Genomic DNA, 25,830 nt, shown 5'->3' on the forward strand with positions numbered 1-25,830 from the left:
CAACACAGCCAATTACCACGTTAATCAATCTACTGTTGATCAAAATTATGAAAGAGGTTTTTGGCATCTATTGACGTTTGCAAAGGAATTACCTATTCACTAGTATAGGTTCTGCTAGAGCCAAATGGGTCCTGACCACATTGCTGCCTTTGTGTAAACATGGATAAAAGAGGTGAACTCCAGAAGGGAAGGAAATAAAGGTTACTGCCCTTGACATCAAGGTAATATGTGACAGTGTGGCAGTGACATCCTAGAAAGATTGGAGTCCATTGGAATCAGGAGGAAAAATGCAGTGTTAAGAGCTCCTCAGAATTGTGTCCTAGGCCCAAACACTTTCAAATGCTTCATCAATGGCCTTCCTTCCATTATAAGGTCGGAACTGCAAATGTTTGCTGGTGATTACAATATTTATCACCATTCACAACTCCTCAGATACTGATGCAGTGTGTGTCCAAATGCAGCAAGATCTGGACAATATTCAAACTTAGGCTGATAATTGCCTAGTTGCATCTCCACCACAGAAAGTGCTAGGCAAACACTGTCTTTAAGAACAAAACTAACAATCATCCTTTGACATTCACTGGCATTACCCAGCTGAAACTCCTACTATCAACATCCTGGGATTAATATTGTTCGGAACTGAACTGGATCAAACATACAAATCTTATTAGGCAGTCCATCTGGGTTGAGCACAACTTTCTTCCATTTCAAAATTGCAGATCCTCTCTGATGAACAGTCCAGGCTCGAAACATCAGTTTTTGTGCTCCTGAGATGTTGCTTGGCCTGCTAGGTTAATCCAGCTCCACACTTTGTTATCTTGCAGATCCTGAGGTGACTTAATAGTGCGATACTGGATGCATATAGTCTGCCTCAATTGGTGGAACATGCAGTTTTTCACACGTTCCTTCTACTGTATACAACTTGCCTACAAATGCTTCTGTTGGAAACATGGAATGGTTAGCACCTTCACTGATGTTTCTTCTTCAGGAAATTCCTGCAAGTCAGAAAGATGTTGCATTTTTCACAGTAGCTTTTGAGTGCAGTTCCAACAGCATTCAAGAAACTCAACATCACCCAGAAAAAGCAACCTGCTTCATTGGCACCCTTTCGAACACATTCATCATTCACTCCTTCCCACTTCAGCACACAGGAGCACCAATGTGCACCATCTACAAGATTCAATGCAGTAACGCACAAAGTCTTCTTTGACTGCACCTTCCAAACTCATGACCACTACTACATAGAAGGGCAAAGGCAGCAGATAAATGAAAGCAACATCACCTTTACCCACACACCATCCTGACTTGGAACAATATTGGTGTTCTGTCACTGCTGTGGGTCAAAGTTCAGGAACCCCCTTCCCAACAATGCTTCCCAACCTACCATGGACCACAGTGGTTCAAGAAGACAGCTCATTACCATATCCTCAAGGGTAAATGGTGGGGATGGGCATTAAATTCCAGAATACTGAGCAATGCCAATGTCCTGCAACTGAAAATAAAAGTTGTTTATGCCAAGTTAAAAAACAAAAAAAGTGAGTATGGAATGTTCAGGAGACCTAAAATTGGAGTAAGGGAAAAGAAAGGAAGAGTAAACATAGGTATAAAGAAATGTCATTCCTGTCTGTAAAAGCCTGGCCTAGAGAGACTCACAATTTTACAAATGTGTTCATGGCTAAAGCACTTAAGTGTTTTCTTTACTCAGTTGTGAGACGTGAGGGTTGCTGGCCGGCCAGCATTTATTGCCCCCCGCCAACTTGCTCTTGAGAAAGCAGTGGTGAGGTGCCTACTTGAACTGCTGCTGTCCACAGTACTGTAAGCAGACCCACGGTGTCATTAGAGAAAATTCCAGGATTTTGACCCAGTGGCAATAAAAGAATGGTGATATATTTCCAAGTCAAGATGGTGTGTGGCTTGGTGTGAAACTTGCAGGTCGTATTCCCAACTATCTGCTGCCCTTGTCCCTCCAAATGGAAGTGGCTGTGGGTTTGGAAGGTGCTGCCTAAGGACCTATGACGAATTCCTGCAGTCCATCTTGTAGACAGTACACACTACTGCTACTGAAATGCAATGGTGGAAGGAGTGAACGCTTGTGGATGTGATGCCAATTAAGCAATCTATGTTAAACCGGACGGTGCAAAGCTTCTAGAGTGTCGTTGGAGCTGCACTTATGCAGACAAGTGGTGAGTATTCCATCAAATTCCTGTCTTGTGCCTTGTAGACAGTGGACAGGCTTTGGGGAGTCAGAAAGTGAATTACTCATTAAACCTCAAGTTTAAAAGAATATTCTAATATTTCACTTGATAGGAAATCAAAGATATGTAATGTTTATATCCAATGGTACCTGCAATGTTGGAAAGTCAATAAATATGTGTCGATCCAGCCGACCAGGTCGCATTAGCGCATTATCCAAAATATCAGCACGGTTGGTCGACGCTAGAACTATTACATGATCTGTTGTACCCATTCCTGTTCAACATAGTAAGAATTACAGTAAAGAACATTGAAGCAAGTTACAGCATTCCAGTTAGGATTGATGGTGCTATTGTATGCAATGTTTTACTTTTAAACAATATCACAAAATTGTTACCAATCAAGAGGTGCTCATTCAATCCACCATGTCCATATCAGTTCTCCAAATGAGCATCTCATCCTCCATGCCATTCTCCTGCCTTCACTCCATAACCCTGCACTATTTTTTTTAAACCCCTCTCCATAACCATCTGATTCCCTTTTGAATACCTTGATTGAACTTGTTTTTACCATGCTCTCGGGCTGTGTATCCTCAACACTAACTATATACCATAATTGACACACATTAAATTCACCATGGATTATTAAATATTTATTAGATTTACTGAACAGGCCATTGTAATACTCCCTTCATAGTTGAAATCCATCATATGGCAAACAACAACCACTGACTGGAACAAACCTCAGAGCAGTTTTGTCGTAGCCTGGCTATCAAGACAGCCATTTTAATTTCATTGTAGTCACCATCTGTAGACTGAAAATTTGCCGATCCTTTCAAGTCTAATGAATAATCTCAATATCGGTTATACTCTAAATATTAATGAGATCCTGCATTTCAAATTAAGAACTGAAGCATTATTGTTCTATCATCCCTGGAGAAACCATTCTACCCAATTACTATTTGATTTTATTTGAATTCTGCACAAGTCAAGTTGTAAAACTAAATGGCTTCATCATTCAAGAGTTATTGACTGTTGCAAGTTAACAAAACATACTGCACTAAAAAAGGTCAACACAGTGTCCAATACATCTCTAAAAATACAATGCAACACTTTATTAGTTTAACAAATAATTAATTACATAGTAATGCATGGGCGGGTACTTCAGCTGCACCACAGCAGAATACCCACCATCCATTTCCACTAATAGCTGATTCAATGTTTGCTCTTCCTCTGTATTAGCAAACCCAGACATGCTGGTGGAACGCTTTTTACCCACGGCATCAATTTCATCAATGTACACAATGCACGGGGCACGGGCACGGGCTTCCTTAAACAGACTTCGGACTCTTGCAGCTCCAAGGCCTGCAATGGAAATTCAAAGTCAAGACTTCACTGAAAATATTAAAACAAGTAACAGACTGGTATAAAAAACAATTGGTAGTGTAAAGCTTTAAAATTATCCAAAAGCGCCCGCTGGTCACAAATAAAAATAGCAAACTCAAATATAAAGTTTTTGCTGTTTTCCATGAATGCTATTACTAGCTAGCATCAAAAGAAACCCTGTGAAATATAAATAACTAATTGCCAATAGATTACAAGAGCAGGGAGATCATGTTGGAGCTGTATGGATCTTTCGTTAGGTCACAGCTGGAGTATTGTGCGCCGTTTTGGTCACCATATTATAAGAAGGATCTGACTGCAACGAAAGGGATGCAGGATGTTGCGTGAAATGGAGCATTTCAGCGATGAAGACAGCCTGGATAAACTTGGGCTCTTTTCTTTTGATCAGAGAAGACTGAGGGAAGATCTGACAGAGGTATATGAGATTATGAGGGATATGGACAGGGTGGTTAAAGAAAACCTATTTCCCTTAGCTGAAGTTTAAAGTGAAAGGCAGCAGGTTTAGGGGATATTTGAGGAAAACCTTTTATCACTCAGAGGAGGGAGTCTCAAATGCAATGCCGAGGAGAACAGTTGAGGTGGAAAACCTCAACTTTTGAAAAGTACTTGGCTGAACACTGAACAGTTACAATATTCAAGCCAAAGGGCCAAGTGAGAGAAAGTGGGACTAGTGCAGGTAGTAGTATTTCTTTGGTGACACAGACTTGATAGGCCTCTTCTGTTTGATTCTATGACTAAAATCCAATGATGTAATCAAAATATTCTTTCATCAGCAAAGCACATCACAATGAAAATAGGGATATTCCAGAGGCTAACTCGTCAAACTAATTTAGATAAGCTGCCTCACTCACAACCGCTGGATTATCCTAGTTTTCCAAATACTTAATGTTAGCTTGACTCAAAATTAGTTTGAGAGAACTTTCTCAAAGGCACCATGAACCTTTCACTTTTATTTAATAAAGCTGCTGAATACATTGTCTATTCCTAAAGTTGATTATTTGTAATTGTTACTGCAAAAATGTTTGATATTTACTTCCATTAGAGGTTGCCTTGACCCAACATCAGGATCAGAGTCAATTAACCTCTCATAGATAAAATTTAGGTTTTTTTTCATTAACTGACGGTTGAAAGTACTTTAAAGATCTGGAAACAGATAGGCATTCTTATTAAGTTATATAGTAAATAGCTTACTTTACAAATTTGCATCTTCAGGTGGAATTATTTCAAGGAAAAAAATCAAAATGGGTTAAGAAATTACCACCTTTCAATATGAATAGTTAATTCAGCAACAAACCACAAAGATAGTTTTTGCAGCCAACAGAATCACAGGGGTGTAAAAAAGTGGATACATAGCAAAGTTTAGTAAGGTTATGATCAGCAAGTTGACTTCATTTTTGTTTCTCAGAATATACAATTCACTAGTGAGGCTAACATCGATCATATCTATTATACATACATTGTTCCCCTTGTTTAAGTGGTGCTTAACATTCTTTTGAATGATTGAAACATGGTGAAAATACACTAACAACGGGTGGTCATTTAGGATTTTCAGGATTTTGATGCATCAACCGAGAATTAGTGAAGAACGCCCAGGTCAGAATGGCATGTGTGCTAGAGAAGGACTTACCATTTGTGCAAATGCTACTCATATGTGATAAGATTAACTAACAAGTATTTCATACTATAATATAATCATTATAAAATAGATAAAATTAAGTTTATTTAAAAGTAATCAATTAGTACATCAAAAATTCTACAACCACTAGAAGCATTGCATGTCTTCCGCAATTCTAATAAGCCTGTTGTAAAGAAATACATTTCTACAAAAGTCAGAAAGTCCATCCTGATATGTTGATGTCAGACCAGGATTCAGCATGGTTTCATACAGAAATAAGTGAGGAGTGGCTAATAAAACCAGTGATTTCTCTGGTTTAATTTAACAGGCTGTCCTAATCACTTCCATGCAACTAATTTCTCATAAACAAAATTCAATATTTTCCATTACACCTTGAATGTTAACCTTTATTCCTCACCTCCAATCACTTCAACAAACTCTGATCCAGCCATAGCCAGGAAAGGCACTTGAGCTTCTGATGCAACAGCCTTTGCCAGTAGTGTTTTTCCACATCCTGGTGGTCCAAGCAATAAAGCACCCTTGGGAACTTTGGCACCAAGTTGTAGGTAACGTTCCGGACTCTGGGAAGTAAAAATTATGAACTGTTTCTTTTCCCCCTATTTTGTAGTGTTATATTTGGATAATTGGTTTCTGATCAAGTAATCAAAACATGCTATTCTGTTAAATTGTGGCAAAAAAGCAAATACAATTTACTACAAATAAAGTAATAAACTTGACCTCATTACAAGAACGAAAGGAACTTTACATTAGAGAAGTGTCTATTCTCTCTTAGCCCAGTACTTGCTTTCTATGGATCTTCGAAACAAAGCAAACAGACTGAACCAGAAATCTAAGTGCAAAACAGAAGCATGCGGACATTACTTTCTCAGAGTGGAGTCGAAGCAGGAAGATAATAGCATTTCAGAATATACACAGACCATTAGCTGAAATATTACAAAAGAATACCTTAAATTACTTTCTCTACAAAAGAAAAGCAAAATCTCCTCACATTAATTGCTACTAAACAAAGACACACCTTTATGAAGGTCAGAAAAATATTTACCATTTTGCAAGTAGGCTTATTTTGTTATGGGAAGAAACTACACAAATAAGCCAAATTACGTAAAAAAAGAACATTTCCTGACCATAATTAACAGGTAGCATGATGGACTTTAACCTTTACTACCAGATGACGTACTGAACAAGGGCAAACTATTAAAATTTATTTAATTGTGCCACGGGGTGTAAAATATCATTTTTTACATTCAACACATTCACATTTACAAATAGATCAGAGAATGTGCATGTACTTTCTCCCACGACTTAAGTCAGCCACATTCCTCATTATGGAAACACTGAAAAGGCAACTAAGAACTAAGGCACCCCTTTACAACTACAATATTATAAATGTTCTGATTTATAAAAACAGTAAGATTGTAGTTATATGCATTTAAAATACTTTGCTTTTAATGAACAATCAGATGTAGATACATACAAAACTTCTTTAGTCCACCAGTACAGACCTACACAATCTTAATTTCCCCATCTGGTAACTTGAAGCAGAATGAATGAACTGCAAACCCCGTGTTCCAGTTTCAGTTAGTACATGCCTACTTAAAACCTTGCATCACCTGCTACAAATATTTTAATCAGACTAATTACATTTCAAAAGATGGATTTTCAACGAGCAGCTACTAAACACCAGCACCACTCCTCAAGATCTGGTCCACAACTGCAATAACCTCCTTGTAGAAATATTTCCTTCAGTTTATTTTGCTACAGCTTTAATTAAATATATGGTTGGAAGAACCGAATTTGTTAGAAATCATTAAGCGCCCAAGTGTATACATTGCATCAATTGCCGGATGAAGTAAATTAGGTCACTCACTTTGAACATTACAGTAAGAAGTGACTCATTAGGTGGATATTTTTAGAAATCATCCCTACCACAATTCAGAATCACTTTTAAATTTCTTAAATTATTGATCAAATCTAAGGACAACTCAATTCAATCTGCTACTGAACAATTGAAAACCCTTCATTTACCATCTTTTCTTTCTCTGGTATTCTTCAGCTCAGCATAGTTTCTTTGCTTTGAGGCAGGAGCAGATGACATATTTAAAAACCACTAGTAACGCCCCATGGATAATCACGAAGAGGTGACATGCGGGTGACGATGTTGGACTGGGGTGGACAAGGTTCAGAAGTCACACAACACCAGATTATCGTCCAACAGGTTTATGTGAAATCATAAACTTTTGGAGTGTTGCTCCTTCGTCAGGTGAAGTAAAGATAACCACACAAGCAAAGCATTTATAGGCAGTAAGATCAAAAGATTGTACAAATGGCACTAAGTGGAATGTCAACAAGCTGAATAACAAGTTTCTGAAGGTAATCAACTGTGTCAGGCAGTGACAGTAAAGTGTCATCAGCTGAGTAGCAAGTGACGCGATGACTTACGATCCGATTAATTGAGGCAGAGAGATAATAACAAAAAACTAAAAATGAAATGGTGGTGGAAACAAACGAAATGGCTGGAATAATATGACAGGTACAAGAGCTGCATGTCGAGGGTCTAACTAAAGTAACAAGTAATCCAAAACTGTACAAACTAATTAAGGTAGAGTGATCATAAGTTAACAAGGTAATGGTGTCAAAATAGGACAGTAAGGGATATTTCAGAAGTACAGAATAGAATGGTGGGGTTACATATAGCATGACATGAACCCAAGATCACAGTTGAGGCCATCTTCATGGATATGGAACCTAACTATCAGTTTCTGTTCAGCAATTCTGCAGTGTATCCCGTAGGCCGCCTTGGAGGATGCTTCCCCAAAAATCAGAAGCTGAATGCCCTTGGACTGCTAAGTAGTTCCCAACTGGGAGGGAATATTCCTGTCTGGTGATTATTGCGCGGTGTCCATTCATCCGCTGTTGTAGCATCTGCATGGTCTTGCCATTACAGCACGCCTCGGGACATCCTTGCCTGTAGTGTATGAAGTAGACAACACTAGCCAAGTCACATGAGTATCTGTCATGTATATGGTGGTTGGTGTTCCCACGTGTTGGTGGTATGTTTCGGGTGGAAGCTAGAGAAGTGCAGCATCATGGGGCTTGCGGTAGAGTAATGTACTGAGGGACATGTCCTTAATGGAGATGCGTGTGTCCATGAATGAGACTGACTCTGAAGAGTAGTCCTTGGTCAGTCTGGTGGTGAGATGAAACTTCATATTATCATGTAGTCATTTCAGTTATTGCTTGCCATGAATCCAAAGGAAGAAAATGTCAACGTATCTGGTGTGTAGCATTGCTTGGAGGTCCTGTGCAGCAAACAAGTCTTCTTCTGACTTGGAATGAAAATGTTGGTGTATTGGGGTGAAAATCTGATCCCCATTGCTGTTCAGTGTATCAGGATGAACCAATTATTTAAATCATGGGTCATCCCTTCACTTGCTATTCTGGCTACTCACACCATCTGAAATTTTCGATCACCTGCTTAGATTAGTTATTCCGTCTGTTGACACTCCACTCACACCAGTTATAAAAATCTTTTGATCTCTCTGCCTATATAAATTCTTTGTGTGGTTATCTTCACTCCACCTGATGAAGGAGCAACGCTCTGAATGCTTATGATTTCAAATAAACCTGTTAGACTGTAACCTGGAATCACAGGTGTGATATCTTAAAGGTCAGTCCCTAATCTCTAGTCAGTGGCAAATCCATCGTACCAGTTATTAGCCATGACTTGTCTTGTTGGGAATTGCCCATGCAAGTATAATTCCAGCAATATCCTTCACAAAATTACACCAAAATGCAGCCTACCAGCCCAATTTGGTTTGTTTATTTCAGATATTAGCCTAACAAAGATAGATTAGCACAAAAAATTGCATTGTTCCCACATAAGTCAAAACTTTTTTCTATTCTAAAACCCAATTACCTTCAAGTAATCAACAAACTCCTTGACCTCCAGTTTGGCCTCATGCATCCCTGCAACATCCTTAAAAGTAACACCTTTTCCAGACTTTCCATCCACAATAGTGAAACGAGCCATTTTGAGCTGATTCTATGCAATTGATCAAAAGAAAAGCACCATTTAAGAGAAAAACAGTATAATTCCACCCCATAAAAGCATAATGAGCATTTTTCCCCTCTTTCCTTCATTTTTGCTTCTAATTCAGTTTTTTAAACAAACCTGACAAAATATTTTAGCTCCTTTGTGATACAGAATAGCAAACCTTTCAGTTTACACATTCAGGTATTTAGAAAGCCTTTATTCCCGATTCCAGCATCAGTTTTCTTAACCAGAATTCAAATGTAAACTTTTAACGTTACTAAACATCATTTTATTCCTGAATATTTTTCATTGAGTAAAACTGAAATTTTTGTCAATAAAAGGAAGCAGGAAAGGATCATATATTCTTAAAATGCATGGTCAAACAGGACCAAAGCAAGGAGAACATCAAGTTGCAGGGAAATGTCCCCGGATGGTGGGGCTAGTGAGGGGTGTGAAGTGGACAACTGAGTCATGGAGGGAGCAGTCCGTACGAAAGGCAGATAGGAGTGGGGAGGGAAATATATCTTAGATTGTGGGGTCAGATTGTAGGTAGTGGAAGTGGCAGAGAATGATATGGAGATTGGTGGGGTCCCAAGGAGGTGCTATACCTGCCCCTACACCTACCCCCTCACTTGCATTCAAAGCACCAAACAAACGTTTCACATCAGGCAGGGGTTCACCTGCACATCTGTCAACATGGTCTATAGCACCCACTGCTCTCGATGTGGCCTCCTCTACATTGGTGGGACGAAACAGAGGCTCTGAGACATTTTTCTAGAGCATCTGCACTCTGTTAGCAACAAATGACTATACTTTCCAGTCGTGAACCATTTCAGCTCCCACTCCATGGGTGACATGTCCATCCAGAGCCTCATCCAGTGTCACAATAACGCCACACGCAAACTGGAGGAGTAGCACCTCATATTCCACCTTGGGAGCCTACAGCCCAATGGCCTAAATGTGGATTTTACCAGTTTCGAAATCTACCCATCCCTGGTCTCATCCCATGACCAACCCTCCCTCTCACCCCTGCCTCCTTAACCTGACAAAACCTGTCCATCTTCTCTCCCACCTATCCAGCCCTCCCACCTCACTGACCAATCCCCACCACTTCCTACCTGCACTCACCTATCATCATCCCAATGACCTTCCCCAGTCCCATTCCTCCTCTGTCTATATATTCCTGAGCTTGCTTTCTCCTCCCCATTTCTGAAGAAGGGTTCTGACCGAAAGCTTCAATTTTCTTGCTCTTCTGATGCTGTCTGGCCTGCTATGTTCCTCCAGCTTCACACTTATCTCTGACTCCAGCATCTGCAGTTCTTATTATCTCTGAGTGACTTACAGATCTAAATAGATTTTTTTAAGAATAGATGCGCATTGGTAAATTTTACAAGTCAGTTGATTTCTGGTAAGTATAGGCATGAATCAAAAACGAGACAAGACAATGTTTGTTATTGAGCTCACTTACAAATGCACTAAATCCACCTTCTCTTCCAGCCATTCCTGCAAGTCGAAATATGTACCAAAGGATGGCCACACCCACTGCAGCCATCCCTAGGGCATACAGCGCACTAAAAATGCAAAATGGGTAAGAAGTAGTTAATTTAGCATTTATCTAAAAATAGGTTTGAAACTAATTTCATTAGGAGCATTATTCAAGATTCAATTAAAATAATAGGCACAAATGAATATTAAAATTTTCCTTAAAGCCCATTGAACTGTTTTGATTTAATGTTCTACGGATTACAGTGAATCTACGCATGTTTTCATATAAATCATATTTCTCCATTCTTTTCAGCTCAAATCATTAAACCTCTCCACCTCTTCCTATTGTGGTGCAAGTTTGCATGCAAATAATGCAGTGTAATTTGCTTTGCAAAAGTCAAAATCAAGACTATTGTGATATCAAGACTATTGTGATATCAAGACTATTGTGATATCAAGACTATTGTGATATCAAGACAGCACTGTAAACATAAATCTACGGAGAAATAGGTCATATGAAGAACTTATTTTTCTTTCCCTTCACCTCCTATCAGATATCAAAGTTGGATTTTTAATTCCCCTTTCAGCATATTGCATTTGAATGCAAACTTTCTGGTGGAAAAAATACGTTATAACATCGTTGTACAATTCTTACAAGACTGTTTAATTTTGAATGCAATTTTTGAACTAGGCATGTGCAATTCCAAGGGTTATCTGAAATTTGTCCTTTTACTCTTCTGAAGTGCATGTTCCATTACTTCACCGTAGGGATCATCATTTTAATTTCCCTACGGTTCTAAAGGCATAGTGCATTTCTCCTTAAATTCCAGGAGTTAATATTTTATTCATGGAACTGTGATAACCTGTTCAACAATAAAACAGCAACTTACTTTCCAAAGAAACCAGTACGCTTGTAGGAAACTGGGATCCTGTCCTTTCCATCAATCCCAAGCTCATTCTCAACAGCCCGTAGCTTCTCTTCAAACTTATCGATGTTTGCTACCTGCATGCGATACATCAAAGCTAACCGCTACAAAAAAATTCAAAAACACAATTGAATGCCATTGTCAAACATAAATAAACCAATCGTATTTTTATTCTTTCCTATCAGGTCCAACGTTATTTTCTATTGCTTTAACCTTTTTTATTACCTCTGTCAAAACACAGACTGCAGATACACAAATCAGTCTACCTGATGATGAGCACAAGTGATACGGGACGTAGGCACTAATCCCACCTGCAGTAAAATGCAACATTTAAGGCTCAAATCCTAATCACTGTACAGTGATGCTTAATGAAAGTCATATCAGGACAAGATTAGGCCAATCAGCATCAGAGGAGCAGGAAAGTTTGATGTTTCGGGTCGAGACCCGTCTTCAGAAATGGGGGAGGGGAACGGGATTCTGAAATAAATAGCGAGATGTGGAGGCAAATAGAAGATGGATAAAGGAGAGGATTGGGTGAGAGGAGACAGACAGGTCAAAGAGGCGGGGTTAGAGCTAGGGAAGGTGAATGTAGTTGGGGAGTTAGGGAGGGGATAGGCCAGTCCAGGGAGGACGGACTGGTCAAGGAGGCAGGATGAGGTTACTGGGTAGGAGATGGGGTGGGGCTTGAGGTGGGAGGAACAGTTAGGGAGGTGGGGACTAGCTGGGCTGGTTTTGGGATGTGGTCGGGGGAGGGAAGATTTTGAACCTTGTTACAGGGTTCCCAAGCCAAATATAAGATGCTGCTCCTGCATCTTTCCCCCAACCACATCCCAAAACCAGCCCAGCTAGTCCCTGCCTCCCTAACCGTTCCTCCCGCCTCAAGCCCCTCCCCATCTCCTACCCACTACCCTCATCCTGCCTCCTTGACCTGTCCATCCTCCCTGGACTGGCCTATCCCCTCCCTAACTCCCCACCTACATTCACCTTCACTGGCTCTAACCCCGCCTCTTTGACCTGTCTGTCTCCTCTCACCCAATCCTCTCCTTTATCCATCTTCTATCCGCCTACCCCTTCTACCAATTTATTTCAGAATCACCTAACCCTCCCCCATCTCTGAATAAGGGTCCCAGTCCAAAACAAACTTTCCTGCTCCTCTGATGCTACTTGGCCTGCTGTGTTCATCCAGCTTCACACCGTGAAGATCCTCCGGCATCGGCAGTTCCAACTATCTCTCAGGACAAGATTAGATGTTTTTGAGAGACGTTCCACATCTCAATAGGTTACCAACGAATATCTTCAGTGTTAACAAGGCCAATTGGCAATAATACCACAGGGAGGAAATGATTATTCATCCTTCAGGGCACTTCTTTTCAGCAATTCATAATCCCTCATGTATAATGCTTCACAAAATCTGTCTAGGACCTGCTATAGACTGATAACACTGGCATCAACAAGTTTGCAGACAACACCACGATAGTGGGATAGATATCTAACAACGACGAGTCAAAATACGGAAGGGAGATCGAGGGTTTGATGACATGGTGCAACAAAAACAAATCTGTCTCTCAGTGTTAGTGAAACTAAAGAACTGATCATTGATTTCAGATTTAAAGGAAGAGAACACGCCCCTGTCTACATCAACGGAACAGAGACTGAAAGGGTGGAGAGCATCCGGTTCCCTGGAGTAACAGTAACCGGTGACTTCCCACATAAATGCGACAGTCAAGGTGGCACGACAATGCTTCTTCTTCTTCAAGTGGCTCAGGAAATTTGGCATGCCCATTAGGTCCCTCACCAACTTCTACAGATGCACCATTGAAAGCAAACTGTCTGGGTGTACTGCAGCCTGGTATGGCAACTGCTCTGCGTAAGAAATAACAGAAGGTGGTGTGCACAGCCCAGACCATCAACCTTAGATTCATGGACTCTACTTACACAGCTCACTTAAGCAGAAAAGGCTGACAACATCAAGGTGCCATTGCACCCTGGTAATGACCTACACCCTCTTCCATCAGGCAGAGGATACAGAAGCCTGAATACACACACAAAACGTTCAGGAACAGCTTCTTTCCAGCCTTTCTCAGACTGCTGAATGGGCTCTAGCCTCAAATAATGTAACCTGTCATGTGACCTGTATGCCTTTAAGTGTTTTTGATCTGTACATCCTTCGCTTGCTATGATCTGCCTGAAGTGCTCGTAAACAAAGATTTTCACTGTATTTCAGTACATATGGCAAGAAAAATAAATCAGTATCATCACCCGATTTCTTCAGTTTAAAATGGTGTTTAGCAAAAGAATTTAAATTAGCCAAGTCAAAAGAAGTTTACAATGTGGTTCCACACTAGTTAGAAGGTTCATTGCTTTAGTTGATCTACACAGTTACAATTCCTGCCCGAGTTTCTGTAAAACATTAAAACAAATTTTAAAAAATACTAGGCTGTAGTGAGGGGGCAAAGAAACACATATCTAAATCCTGCACCTTTTTGAGGAAATCAGCTCAGCTTTGAGTCTCAGAGATGTGAGCACAAGACTCATGTTGTGAACACATTTCCTTTTTATGCCAAATAAATCATAGGTAACTATTATAATCAGAAAACAGTTGGTCCGATTTGAGCCCAAGTCTTATTATGCAGCCGAAAATGAACAATTTATCTATCATTTGGAGAAGTGGTAAGAGAAGGCTGATCAAAGTTCCAATTAATAAAAACAATTAACCATTTCACATTTTTAATATGACTAATTCTACACTGAAGTACAAAGCTCTACTTGAACAAACTCACTAAATAATTTTGTTCACCAAAAAAATTGCCAACAATCCGCAAAGACATAAACCCAAATAAAAGAAAGGATCTTACTATTTAAATAGTGTATTTGGTTGCATATGGAGCATTTCTAGGGACAATGTTGAATATTCTCACACAGATGTTACACAAAATAAAGATGCAAGTTTTGGGAATTCAGTTAGAGATGAAATGCCTGTGCTTTTAAGAAAATACACATTGAGTTTGATTTTGGTAACAATTCAGGTTGATAATTCAAAATCCAAACCTTAGAAACACACATAAAATAAGGCCTTCTCAACAGCAAAGCATACATCTAGCAAATTGTGTCATGGTTTGTAGGTCTATCATCCCACTAAATCCAATGTAACAGTGATAATGGGAACTGCAGATGCTGGAGAATCCAAGATAATAAAATGTGAGGCTGGATGAACACAGCAGGCCCAGCAGCATCTCAGGAGCACAAAAGCTGACGTTTCGGGCCTAGACCCTTCATCAGGGAGGGGGATGGGGTGAGGGTTCTGGAATAAATAGGAAGAGAGGGGGAGGCGGACCGAAGATGGAGAAAAAAGAAGATAGGTGGAGAGAGTATAGGTGGGGAGGTAGGGAGGGGATAGGTCAGTCCAGGGAAGACGGACAGGTCAAGGAGGTGGGATGAGGTTAGTAGGTAGGAGATCGAGGTGCGGCTTGGGGTGGGAGGAACGGATGGGTGAGAGGAAGAACAGGTTAGGGAGGCAGAGACAGGCTAGGCTGGTTTTGGGATGCAGTGGGTGGAGGAGAAGAGCTGGGCTGGTTGTGTGGTGCAGTGGGGGGAGGGGATGAACTGGGCTGGTTTAGGGATGCAGTGGGAGAAGGGGAGATTTTGAAGCTGGTGAAGTCCACATTGATACCATTGGGCTGCAGGGTTCCCAAGCGGAATATGAGTTGCTGTTCCTGCAACCTTCGGGTGGCATCATTGTGGCAGTGCAGGAGGCCCATGATGGACATGTCATCAAGAGAATGGGAGGGGGAGTGGAAATGGTTTGCGACTGGGAGGTGCAGTTGTTTATTGCGAACCGAGCAGAGGTGTTCTGCAAAGCAGTCCCCAAGCCTCCGCTTGGTTTCACCAATGTAGAGGAAGCCACACCGGGTACAGTGGATGCAGTATACCACATTGGCAGATGTGCAGGTGAACCTCTGCTTAATGTGGAATGTCATCTTGGGGCCTGGGATAGGGGTGAGGGAGGAAGGTGGGGGCAGTGTAGCATTTCCTGCGGTTGCAGGGGAAGGTGCCAGGTGTGGTGGGGTTGGAGGGCAGTGTGGAGCGAATTTGGGAGTCACGGAGAGAGTGGTCTCTCCGGAAAGCAGACAGGGGTGGGGATGGAAAAATGTCTTGGGTGGTGGGGTCGGATTGTAGATGGCAGAAGTGTCGGAGGATGATGCGTTGTATCCGGAGGTTGGTGGGGTGGTGTGTGAGAACGAGGGGGATCCTCTTTGGGCGGTTGTGGCGGGGGCGGGATGTGTTGCGGGAAATGCGGGAGACGCGGTCAAGGGCATTCTCGACCACTGTGGGGGGGAAAGTTGCGGTCCTTGAAGAACGTGGACATCTGGGATGTGCGGGAGTGGAATGCCTCATTGTGGGAGCAGATGCAGCGGAGGCGGAGGAATTGGGAATAGGGGATGGAATTTTTGCAGGAGGGTGGGTGGGAGGAGGTGTATTCTAGGTAGCTGTGGGAGTCGGTGGGCTTGAAAATCCAATATAACAGTAGCTTTATTACAGATAATGCAATATTGGAACCACAAACTCCCGACATAGACATTTAATGCAGTCAGCAATAATCGAACAGCAAACTCTCGATTCTCCAAAGCCTCTAACTAAGTTAACCTCTTTAGTTTTAAAAGAACTTTTAATAGTAGCAAACTTTAATAAGTTTTTTTTTTAATTATTCCTGTGCAAGGCAACAGCTACATGAGACTTTCACACTGGAAACCAGCAGGTACATAGACTTTTAAGGTCAACGTGAAAGCAGTTCAAACAGTTATTGCAAGCAACAATTTAAACATGCAAACTTAAATGGCATTTCAAATATTCATGGTTTTGAGCAAAAGTTTGGTATAATTATTTTTCTCCCTTAAGGCAAGCATCTATTCCCAGCTAAGTCAGTAGACACAATATTAGTTATCCTAGGGTCCTGGGCTCTAGCTCCATGTTAAGTATCATTATTCAGGAGTGTTGTGGCATAGTGGTACCCCTGCCTCTAGACCAAAGGATTGGGTTCAAGTCTTACTTCAGGATATGAAAGCCAAGGAGGGATGTCATATGTCCAAAAAGGTGAATTTTGAAAAAGGCAAGCATCTTACCGGTCTACCAAATACGACCGCCCCTGGATGAAGATAGATTTCTACCACATCACTCTCTGGTACAACCTGCACCCTGGCCACTTCTCCCTTTGCCAACATCTCCTGAACAAAATCATTCCATGAAATATTTCCTCCACTGCTGTTAATGGAATTCAATAGGCTCATAATAACAGCGATTATAAACAGCGTTCTTAGCCGCTCCCTGTACATTTGATCTTCACGCTCCCGCCGCTTTTTTTCTTCTGTTTCGAAGCAATAAGAAACAAAATAACCATGTCATGGAAAATCATTTCTTCTACATAAAAGACGATTTGTTTCCCATTCTTAAGTCCAATATCACCATCAGAATTTCTATATCAGCAAAATATTGATGACACTATTTGCAATACAGAAAACCAAGAAGAAATTAAACTAAAAAAGTGTCATCAGAACGCAAAAGATACAGCTTTTATATTAGGAATGAGTGAGAGATGACAACGCTACAGTAACAATGTAAAACATAAGTTGCGGAGTCAGCAAAAGTAGTTTTGGAAGATAAATATAATTGTCAATAGCTACTGAGGAAAACACTTCTCTTTTCCTTGTAGAACTTCTGCACTTAGACAAGAAAGGTGCTGCAAAAAAAGGCAAATATGAGAGAAACAATAAAAAGAGGAGGACAGAAGTGCAAGTTTAAAAAGAAACTGCCTGTTACTTCCAAAAACAGAGATTGGAATACATTAAAACTACCAATTAAACAACGGATGTAGAAACATCCCTTAGGTCCAAACAATTTTTAAAAAATATCTTAAATGACACATTTGGAATATTGAAAACATCTTTATACACCTAGTTTCAATTTAGAAAAATCAGACAAAAGCAACAAAAATGCTGTGTGTCTTAAAACAGTTTACAACAGAAAAATTAATTGACAATAATGAATTGTGCATTAGTCGAGACATTCTGAAAGAATAAAAACTACATAAGTATCAAGAAACAACATTCAACTGCTAAAACTCTTGTAAATGTGGGAATTTGGGGTATTTAACTGGATAGGATTTTGAGCAATTTGTAAAAATTATGTAATTACAATAATGAAATAGGCGAAAGCAGCTTCCTCTTTCCTTTCTCAGCCTGGATGTTTGGATCTGATTGCCTTGCAAGGCATTTCATGCAACTGATAATCCAAGTGGAGTTGTACAAGTAACTTATATTCTTGACTAAGATGTGCATTCCATTCTTAATTTTAAAAGTGTTACAAAAAGGAGATTAGGTTAGAAAATATTCACTGAAAGGTCTTTTATGTTATGGCTTCCTCTCATTGACTTTTCTGTTATTTAAACTCTTACATTTAGATTTATTTTGTAATTTCAGAATGCAAAATAATCTGAATTTATTTCTATTAGGATGGCGCTTTCTTTGGAACCAGGAATTAAATACCAGACAGACAAATGGTACATCTGAATAGGGACACTTTATTGACAATCCTCACACTGGTACGCCCAGTTCTAGAATGGACCCAAGCTCCACTCCTCCAGGTCACCTGACCAGCTCTCAAAATCACAGCACCCCAACAAAACAATTTCTGCCCGTAAATGACTTTATACCATAATTTGTGGGTTTTACTATTAATTTTTTGATATCCAGATGTTACTACTGATTAATACGTACACACAAAAGCAATAAGCCCAACAACTCAAATGGCTGAGATGGAACCTGTACCTATTAAGACCATAAGAGAAAGGAACAGGAGTAGGCCATTCAGCCTGTTCCACATTCAATAAGATCATGGCTGATCCAATGTTCCACACTTCCACTTTCCCATCCTTTCACTGTAGCTTTTGATACCCCTAGTGATCAAGAATCTAACTCAGCCTTAAAATATACACAAGGACTCTGTCGCCACAGCTCTCTGTGGCAAAGAGTTTCAAAGACTCTCAACCCTCGACAGAGGAAATTCCATCCCATCTCAATCTTAAATTGATGCCCATTTATTCTGAGACTATGCCCTCCAGTCTCCACAGGAGAAAATATTCTCCCAGTATTTACTCTGTCAATCCCCTTAAGAAATTTACATGTTTCAATGAGATTACTTCTCATTCTCCTAAATTCCAATCAGTACAGTTTCAATTTCACCATATATCAGCCTTCATGATACAAAAACAGAAATTGCTGGAGACTCATCAGGTCTGGCATCATCCGTGGAAAGAAAGCAAAGTTAATGTTTCAAGTCCAGTGACTCTTCATCCTTGAATTACTTTAGTCTTTAAGACATACATCATTCCACAGATGCAACACTTCTATCCTTGCTGATAGAGTCTGGCTCAGAGCCTTATAATTAATTAAGCTAAAAATTCTTGTTCTTTCCTAACTATCTAGCACACTATTTCTGCTCTGTCTTCCGGTTCTATATTCACCCTCTCCCTTAAACATATTGTCCGATTCTGACCTGCCCTCTGTCTTAGTGCCATTTATGTAAGCGGAGAATTCAGCTGTGCAGATTCCACCACTTTGGAATTCTCTACCTCCGTAATCCTACATTAGAACAGACACAACACTTCAATTGCTTATAAAGTGCTTTTGGATGTTGTGATGCCATAAAACGGCAGTATGAAAGCAAGGCTTACTTTCTCCTCCCTTGACAATGCTTGTCAAAACTCATTTTGTTCATTACCTTTTGCATCACTTCCACACCCCAGGTATGGGATCAGCTTTGCTTGCAATTTTTCATTAAGCAACCTACAGAATATGATAATATCTAGCCAAGTCATAGATTCACTTACCTTCATCTTCTTCAGGGCTTTTCCCCTTGGACCCCTCATTCTGTTTCTTCTGTTGATTTTGACATGATTTTGATGTGCTGAAACGGTATATGCCACCTAAGAAACAGAATATTTTAAATCGAGTAACAACAATCTTATCATGCATAAATTGAATCGGAACATCTTTCTCACTCACCTATTAACTTGCAGAACCTTGCCGGGTTTTGTTTCAATTGCCTAAAAATGTGTGTCCTATTAAATTCCTGGAACTGAAGGCTTAATGGACGAAATAACAGGCTCTGTAAAAATAAGCCATAATACACTTAAAACAAGAAATTTTCAACTAACAGCTTAAGTAATTCTTGCTAGAGTACACAAAAGTGTAGAAAGGATTCTGATCTCAGCCCACAGCAAAAATACACTGCCTTTACAGGAAACATTAAATGAGGTCCAAGTGTTGGTAAAAGTGGCATGAATTTGTGTAAGTAAAAATTCTGCTCTGGGTGTGGAATCACAGGTAAGCCAGACAAGGTCAGGATGACAGTTTCCTTCACTTCAGTCCATTAGTGAAACAGATGGGCTTTCTTGACAATTGACAATGCTTTCATGGTCAGCATTAGACAGTTAATTCCATATTTTTATTGAATTTCAATTCACATTGGTGGGATTCAAACTCATGTCCCCAGAGCATTACCTGGGTCTCCAGATTAATAGTCTCGTGTAACACCACTAAGCTATCATCTCCCCAGTGCATATGTGGCATCTTGTATTCTCCTACATGCTTCAGCAGATGGACAAATAATGACAGACTGTATTACTCTGGCTAAACTTTAGGAAAAATGTTTGTCAATAATAAATTATGAACAGCTGATTAAGATTACTGGGCAGCATCATGGCTCAGTGGTTGGCGCTGCTGCCTCAAAACGTCAGGGTACCAGGCTCAATTCCAGCATTGGGTGACTGTTTGTGCAGACTGTACACATTCTCCCCATGTCTGTGTGGGTTTCCTCCAGGTGCTCCAGTTTCGTCCCACAGTCCAAAGCTATGCATGGTACATCAACTGGCCATGCTAAGTTGTCCCTTAGTGTCCAGAGATGTGTTTGGCTAAGTAGATTAGTCACAATAAAGTGTAGGATTACAGGGATAAGGTGGGGAGCTGGGCAAGGTTCTCTTCAAGAGTCATGTGCACCTGAGGGGGCAAATGGCCTTTTTCCATATTGTGGGGATTCTATGGTATGAACTCTAACAAATTAGTGCAAAGTAACTAAGACAAAGTCATTAAAGCTCCTCAGAGGTTTCTTATGCAAGTCAAATGGAATATCACTAAATAGTCTCTCTGTTTCCAGTTGTCAACTGGTTTAAAAAGCAGGATAACATAATATGAAGCAACAGTATCACCTATGCAAAACAGCTAAAGGCATACAAAATATGAAGTATGTAACTCTTACAGAAGGGATAACAGCTAAAGTAGGATTCAAAGGCAGAACAGCCTAATAAAAGACCATCAACCAAAATATTAAACTTAGTTTTTACAGATACTGTTTTTGAGTATTTCCAGAATCTGCAGTATTTTAATTCTGAATTAAGCAAATAGTTCAGCTTCATTTCTGACGCAGTGCTGTCTTTACCCATTCTGCATTATTAATTGGAGGGGAAGTAAATCCCTGTCCATCCCTTTTTAAGCACACAATGAATAACATTACTTTAACTCATATTTCTCAAATTCTTGAGGTACCTCGTTCCCAGTTCCCCACCAAAAAATAGGGCTCTCAAAACATGGTCACGATTATATTACAGGCCCAAATAAAGTCAACAACTGAATATCCATAGCCCTATGGAAGTACAGCATATTGAAGATTCACTACCTTCTGAAAGAAAAAAATCTTTGACTCACTTCTAAATGACTGAAAACATACAGAAATACAATTGTACAGTGTGAGAGCTGATTTTCGGCAGTCATGACACTTACCTCTGCAGTAAGATGCTTTCACTTTAATTCCTATATCCTCAGCCAAAGCGTTTATATAAATGATGAACAACAGTGGACTCAACACCGATCCGATCCCTGCAGAATGCTGCTGGTCACAGGTTCCAGTCCAAAAAACCACCCTCCATCAGTGATTTGATTTGATGTATTTTAGTCTCATATTCCCCAAAATACAGGGAAAAGTACGGTTTTGCATGCTATCCAGACAAATCATACCTTACATAAATACATCAGGGTAAGAGAACAGAATGCAGATTATAGTATTGCAGCTAGAAAAGATGCAGAGAAGCATCAGCTGTAATATAAGAGAGGTCCGTTCACAAGTCTGACAACAGCAGGAATGAAGTTGTTCATAAACCTGGTGACATGTGTTTTCAAACTTTTGTATCTTCTGCATGATGGAAGAGTGTGGAATAGAGTATAACCATGGTAGGAGGAGTCTTTGATTATGTTGGTTGCTTTTCCAAGAGTGTAAGAAGCTCAATGGAAGAAAGGCTGGTTTTCATGATGGACTGAGCTGTATTCAAAGCTCTCTGGAATTTCTTCTGGTCTTGAGCAAAGCAGTTGCCATACCAAGCTATGATCCATCGGAACCAGATACTTTCTATGGCGTATCTGTAAAAATTGAGAGTCATTGGGCTCATGCCAAATTTCCATAGCCTCCTGAAGAAGTAGAGGTGTTGATGTGCTTTCTTGACTGTCGCATCAATGTGAATGGACCAGGACAGATTGTTGGTGACATCTACTCCTGGGAACTTGAAGCTCTCAATCACCTCCAACTCAGCACCATTGATACAGACAAGGGCATGTCTCTACTTCGATTCCTGAAGCCGATGACCAGCTCCTTTGTTTTACTGACATTGACAGAGAGATTGTCGTCTTTATATAATGGCACTAAACTGTATCTCTTTCCTGTATTCTGTCTCATCGTTGCTTGATCCGACCCATGACAGTAGTGTTGTCAGCAAATTTGTAAATGGAGTTAGAGCTGAATTTGGCCAGTCATGAGTGTATAAGGAGTATAGTAAGGGACTGAGGTCATGCCTGACAAATCTGTTACAACTCTTGAGGAAATAACAAGCAGGTTAGACCAAGGAGAGCCAATAGATGTTATCACCTTGGACTTCAAGAAGGCTTTTGACAGGGTGCTGCACAGGAGGCTGCTGAGTAAGGTAAGGGCCGATGGTGTTAGTAGCAAGGAACGACCATGGACAGAAGGCAGAGAGTAGGCATAAAAAGGGCATTTTTCAGAATGGCAGCTGGTGACAAGTGGTGTTCCACACAGGTCAGTGTTAGGACCACAACTTTTCACTTTATATATTAGCGACCTAGATAAAAGAATGGAGGGCATTCTGGCTAAGTTTACAAACGACACAAAGATAGGTAGAGGGATAGTATTGAGGATGCAGGGAGACAGCAGAAAGGTTTGGGCAGGTTAGAGAGTGGGCAAAGAAGTGGCAGATGGAGTACAAGGTGGGAAAGTGTGAGGTCATTCACTTTGGCAAGAAGAATAAAACCATGGACTATTTTCTAAATGGGGAGAAAATTCAGAAGTCTGAAGTCTGAGGTAGACCTGGGAGTTCCAATCCAGGATTCTCTCAAGGTAAACTTGCAGGTTGAGTCAGTAGTCAGGAAGGCAAATGTAATGTTGGCATTTATTTTGAGAGGAGTTGAATATAAAAGCAGGAAAGTACTTCTGAGGCTCTATAAGGCTCTGATCAGGCCACATTTGGAGTATCGTGTGCAGTTTTGGGCCCCATATCTCAGGATGGATGTACTGGTCCAGAAGCAGGTTCACGAGAATGGTCTCAGCAATGAAAAGCTTAAAATGAGGGATGTTTGAGGACTCTGGGTCTATACTCGATGGAGTTTAGAAGGATGAGGGGGGATCTATTTGAAACTTACACAGAATACTGAATGGATGTTGAGAAGATATTTCCATTATAGGAGAGGCTGGGACCTGTGTGCATAGCCTTAGAGTAAAGGGAAGACCTTTCAGAACAGAGGTAAAGAGAAACTTCTTCAGCCAGAGAGTGGTGAATCTATGGAATTCACTGCCACAAAAGGCCGTGAAGGCCAGGTCATTGAATATTTTAAGATGGAGACAGATAGGTTCTTGATTGTGAAGGGAATCAAAGTTTACGGGGACAAAGTGGGCTAACGGGGTTGAGAAACTTATCAGCCATGATTGAATGGCCTAATTCCTGCTCCTATGTCTTATGGACTAAATACACAGCCTTGTGGGCACTGGTATTGAGGATTTCTGTGGAGGAGGTATTGTCATCTATCCTTAGTGCTCGCGGCCTACAGGTCAGGTAGTCGGGGATCAAATTGCTGAGGTGGGGTGCAGAAGAGTTCTAAATCTGAGAGGTTGGAGATGAGTTTTGCTGAAATTATTTTGTTTTGAAGGTGGAGCTCAAGCCAATGAATAGGAGTCTGACGTAGGTGTCCTTGTTATCCAGACGTTTCAGGGATGAGCGTAGGACCAGGAAGATGGCATCTGCTGTGGATTTATTGTCACTTTCGGCAAAATGTGGAGGATCAAGATAGTCTGGGAGGTTGAGGAGTGCTATGGCTGACCTTGTGATGTGCTTCATAATGATGGATGTCAGAGCCACTGGGTGGTAGTCATTAAGGCACACTGCCTGGTATTTTCTTTTGGCACAGGGACGATAGTGGCCTTCCTGAAGCAGGTGGGAATATTACGGGGTAGTACGGAGAGGTTAAAGATGTTTGCACATATTCATGCCAGTTGGTCCGCTAATGATCTGGATGCATGGTCAGGGACTCCACCCAGGCCAGTCACTGTCTGTGGGTTCACCATCAAGAAGGCTGATCTAACATGTGTGGAAATGACAGTGGGCACAGGTGTACTTGATGTTGTCAAGGTGGGTGACATTATTTCACTGACCTTTTCTTCAAAACGAGCATCAAATGCATTGAACTTGGTGGGGAAGGGTGCTTTGTTGGCAGCAATTCTACTCAACTTTGTTTTGTAGCCAGTTATATGGTGTAAACACTACCACAGTCTACATGTGTTGGTGTGGTTAGTCTGGAACTCTAGTTTAGTCAGGTAATGTCTGTTGGTGTCCCTGATGGCTTTGCAAAGCTTGTACCTAGATTTCCCACACAGGTCAGGGTCACCGACTTGGGAGTGGATCTTCCGGTTCGCTTGTGGTTTCCACTTGGGGAATATTTGAGTTAACTTCTTTGGCACATAGTCCTCTACACACTTGGTGATGAAGTCTGTGACGGTAGTGGCATACTCACTTGGCTTGGCCATCAGGATATGGAGAGACAAGGGAAAAAGCTATTGCAGACCATGTATAGAATCCAGTGTGCCTGCTAGAGACAGCTTGCCAGATCAAGCTGAAGCTGAACAAAAGAAAGGTGCAATTAATTGCCATAAATCAAGTATTTTGGCCATGTACTGACAACAAAAGGAATTTGGTCGAATCTGACTAGTCGAGAGCTGTAACAGAGATACAATAACAAATAAATGGTGGATGCAGTGCAACTACTAGTGCAACTAATAGCAAAAACAAATACAGAATTGCTGGAAAACCTAGCAAGTCCAGCAGCATCTGTATAGAGAAATCAGAGTTAACATTGTAGGTCGAATGACACTTCTTCAGATGTGAACATTTGGCCTAATTTGCTACAGTGTAAATTTCTACAAAGCTCACTACTAAAGGTGTGCAGTGGTATTGGGTTGCAGAAAAAAAAACCAGCAGTTTTCACTAGAATCAAACAACTCACGATGTTATCATGTTGAATACTCCAATGTCAATGAGGAATTCACCTTGCAATGCATTGACGGGAGGCCAGAACACAGGATGACATTTTTTTATTCATTCATATGATGTCGCATTGCTGGCTAGGCTAGCACTTACTGCCACAAAAACAAAGTTACTGGAAAAGCTCAGCAGGTCTGGCAGGATGTGTGAAGGAGAAAACAGAGTCAACGTTTAGGGTCTGGTGACCCTTCCTCAGAACTGATGTTTGAGCATTTACTGCCCATTACTAAATGTCATGTAGTCGATAATGGTGAGCTGTCTTCTTGAATTGCTGCAGACTTTGATGTGTAGGGACACCCTGCACTGTTAGGAAGGGATCCCTGGATTTTGATCACTGCCTGGTACTCACATGGTATGAATATTACTTGCAACTTCTCATACAAACTTAGTTACTGTCTAGGTTTTGCTGTATTTGAACATGGAATGCTTCAGCATCTAAGGAGTCGTGAGCGCTACATCTGGACGCAGACCGTTTCAGTATCCGAGTAGTGAAATGATGAAATTATCAA

At 40.7% G+C, this 25,830-nt stretch overlaps 1 protein-coding gene across 1 annotated transcript in view; it reads right to left on the reverse strand.

The window, feature by feature from the left end:
- spg7 (SPG7 matrix AAA peptidase subunit, paraplegin) overlaps positions 1–25,830 on the reverse strand; it is a 62,793-nt gene that overhangs the window by 22,137 nt on the left and 14,826 nt on the right. Inside the window, exons 2-10 of the mRNA XM_048546395.2 lie at positions 19,734–19,836; positions 19,559–19,654; positions 16,797–17,038; positions 11,641–11,780; positions 10,734–10,836; positions 9,149–9,274; positions 5,630–5,792; positions 3,384–3,557; positions 2,345–2,469 (exon numbers count right to left, since the gene is read on the reverse strand). Coding sequence (XP_048402352.1) covers positions 2,345–2,469; positions 3,384–3,557; positions 5,630–5,792; positions 9,149–9,274; positions 10,734–10,836; positions 11,641–11,780; positions 16,797–17,038; positions 19,559–19,654; positions 19,734–19,836 — 1,272 coding nt within the window. The remainder of the gene's footprint in view (positions 1–2,344; positions 2,470–3,383; positions 3,558–5,629; positions 5,793–9,148; positions 9,275–10,733; positions 10,837–11,640; positions 11,781–16,796; positions 17,039–19,558; positions 19,655–19,733; positions 19,837–25,830) is intronic.

The sequence above is a fragment of the Stegostoma tigrinum genome, chromosome 16, assembly GCF_030684315.1.
Source record: "Stegostoma tigrinum isolate sSteTig4 chromosome 16, sSteTig4.hap1, whole genome shotgun sequence".
In the NCBI taxonomy this organism is placed as follows: Eukaryota; Metazoa; Chordata; class Chondrichthyes; order Orectolobiformes; family Stegostomatidae; genus Stegostoma; species Stegostoma tigrinum.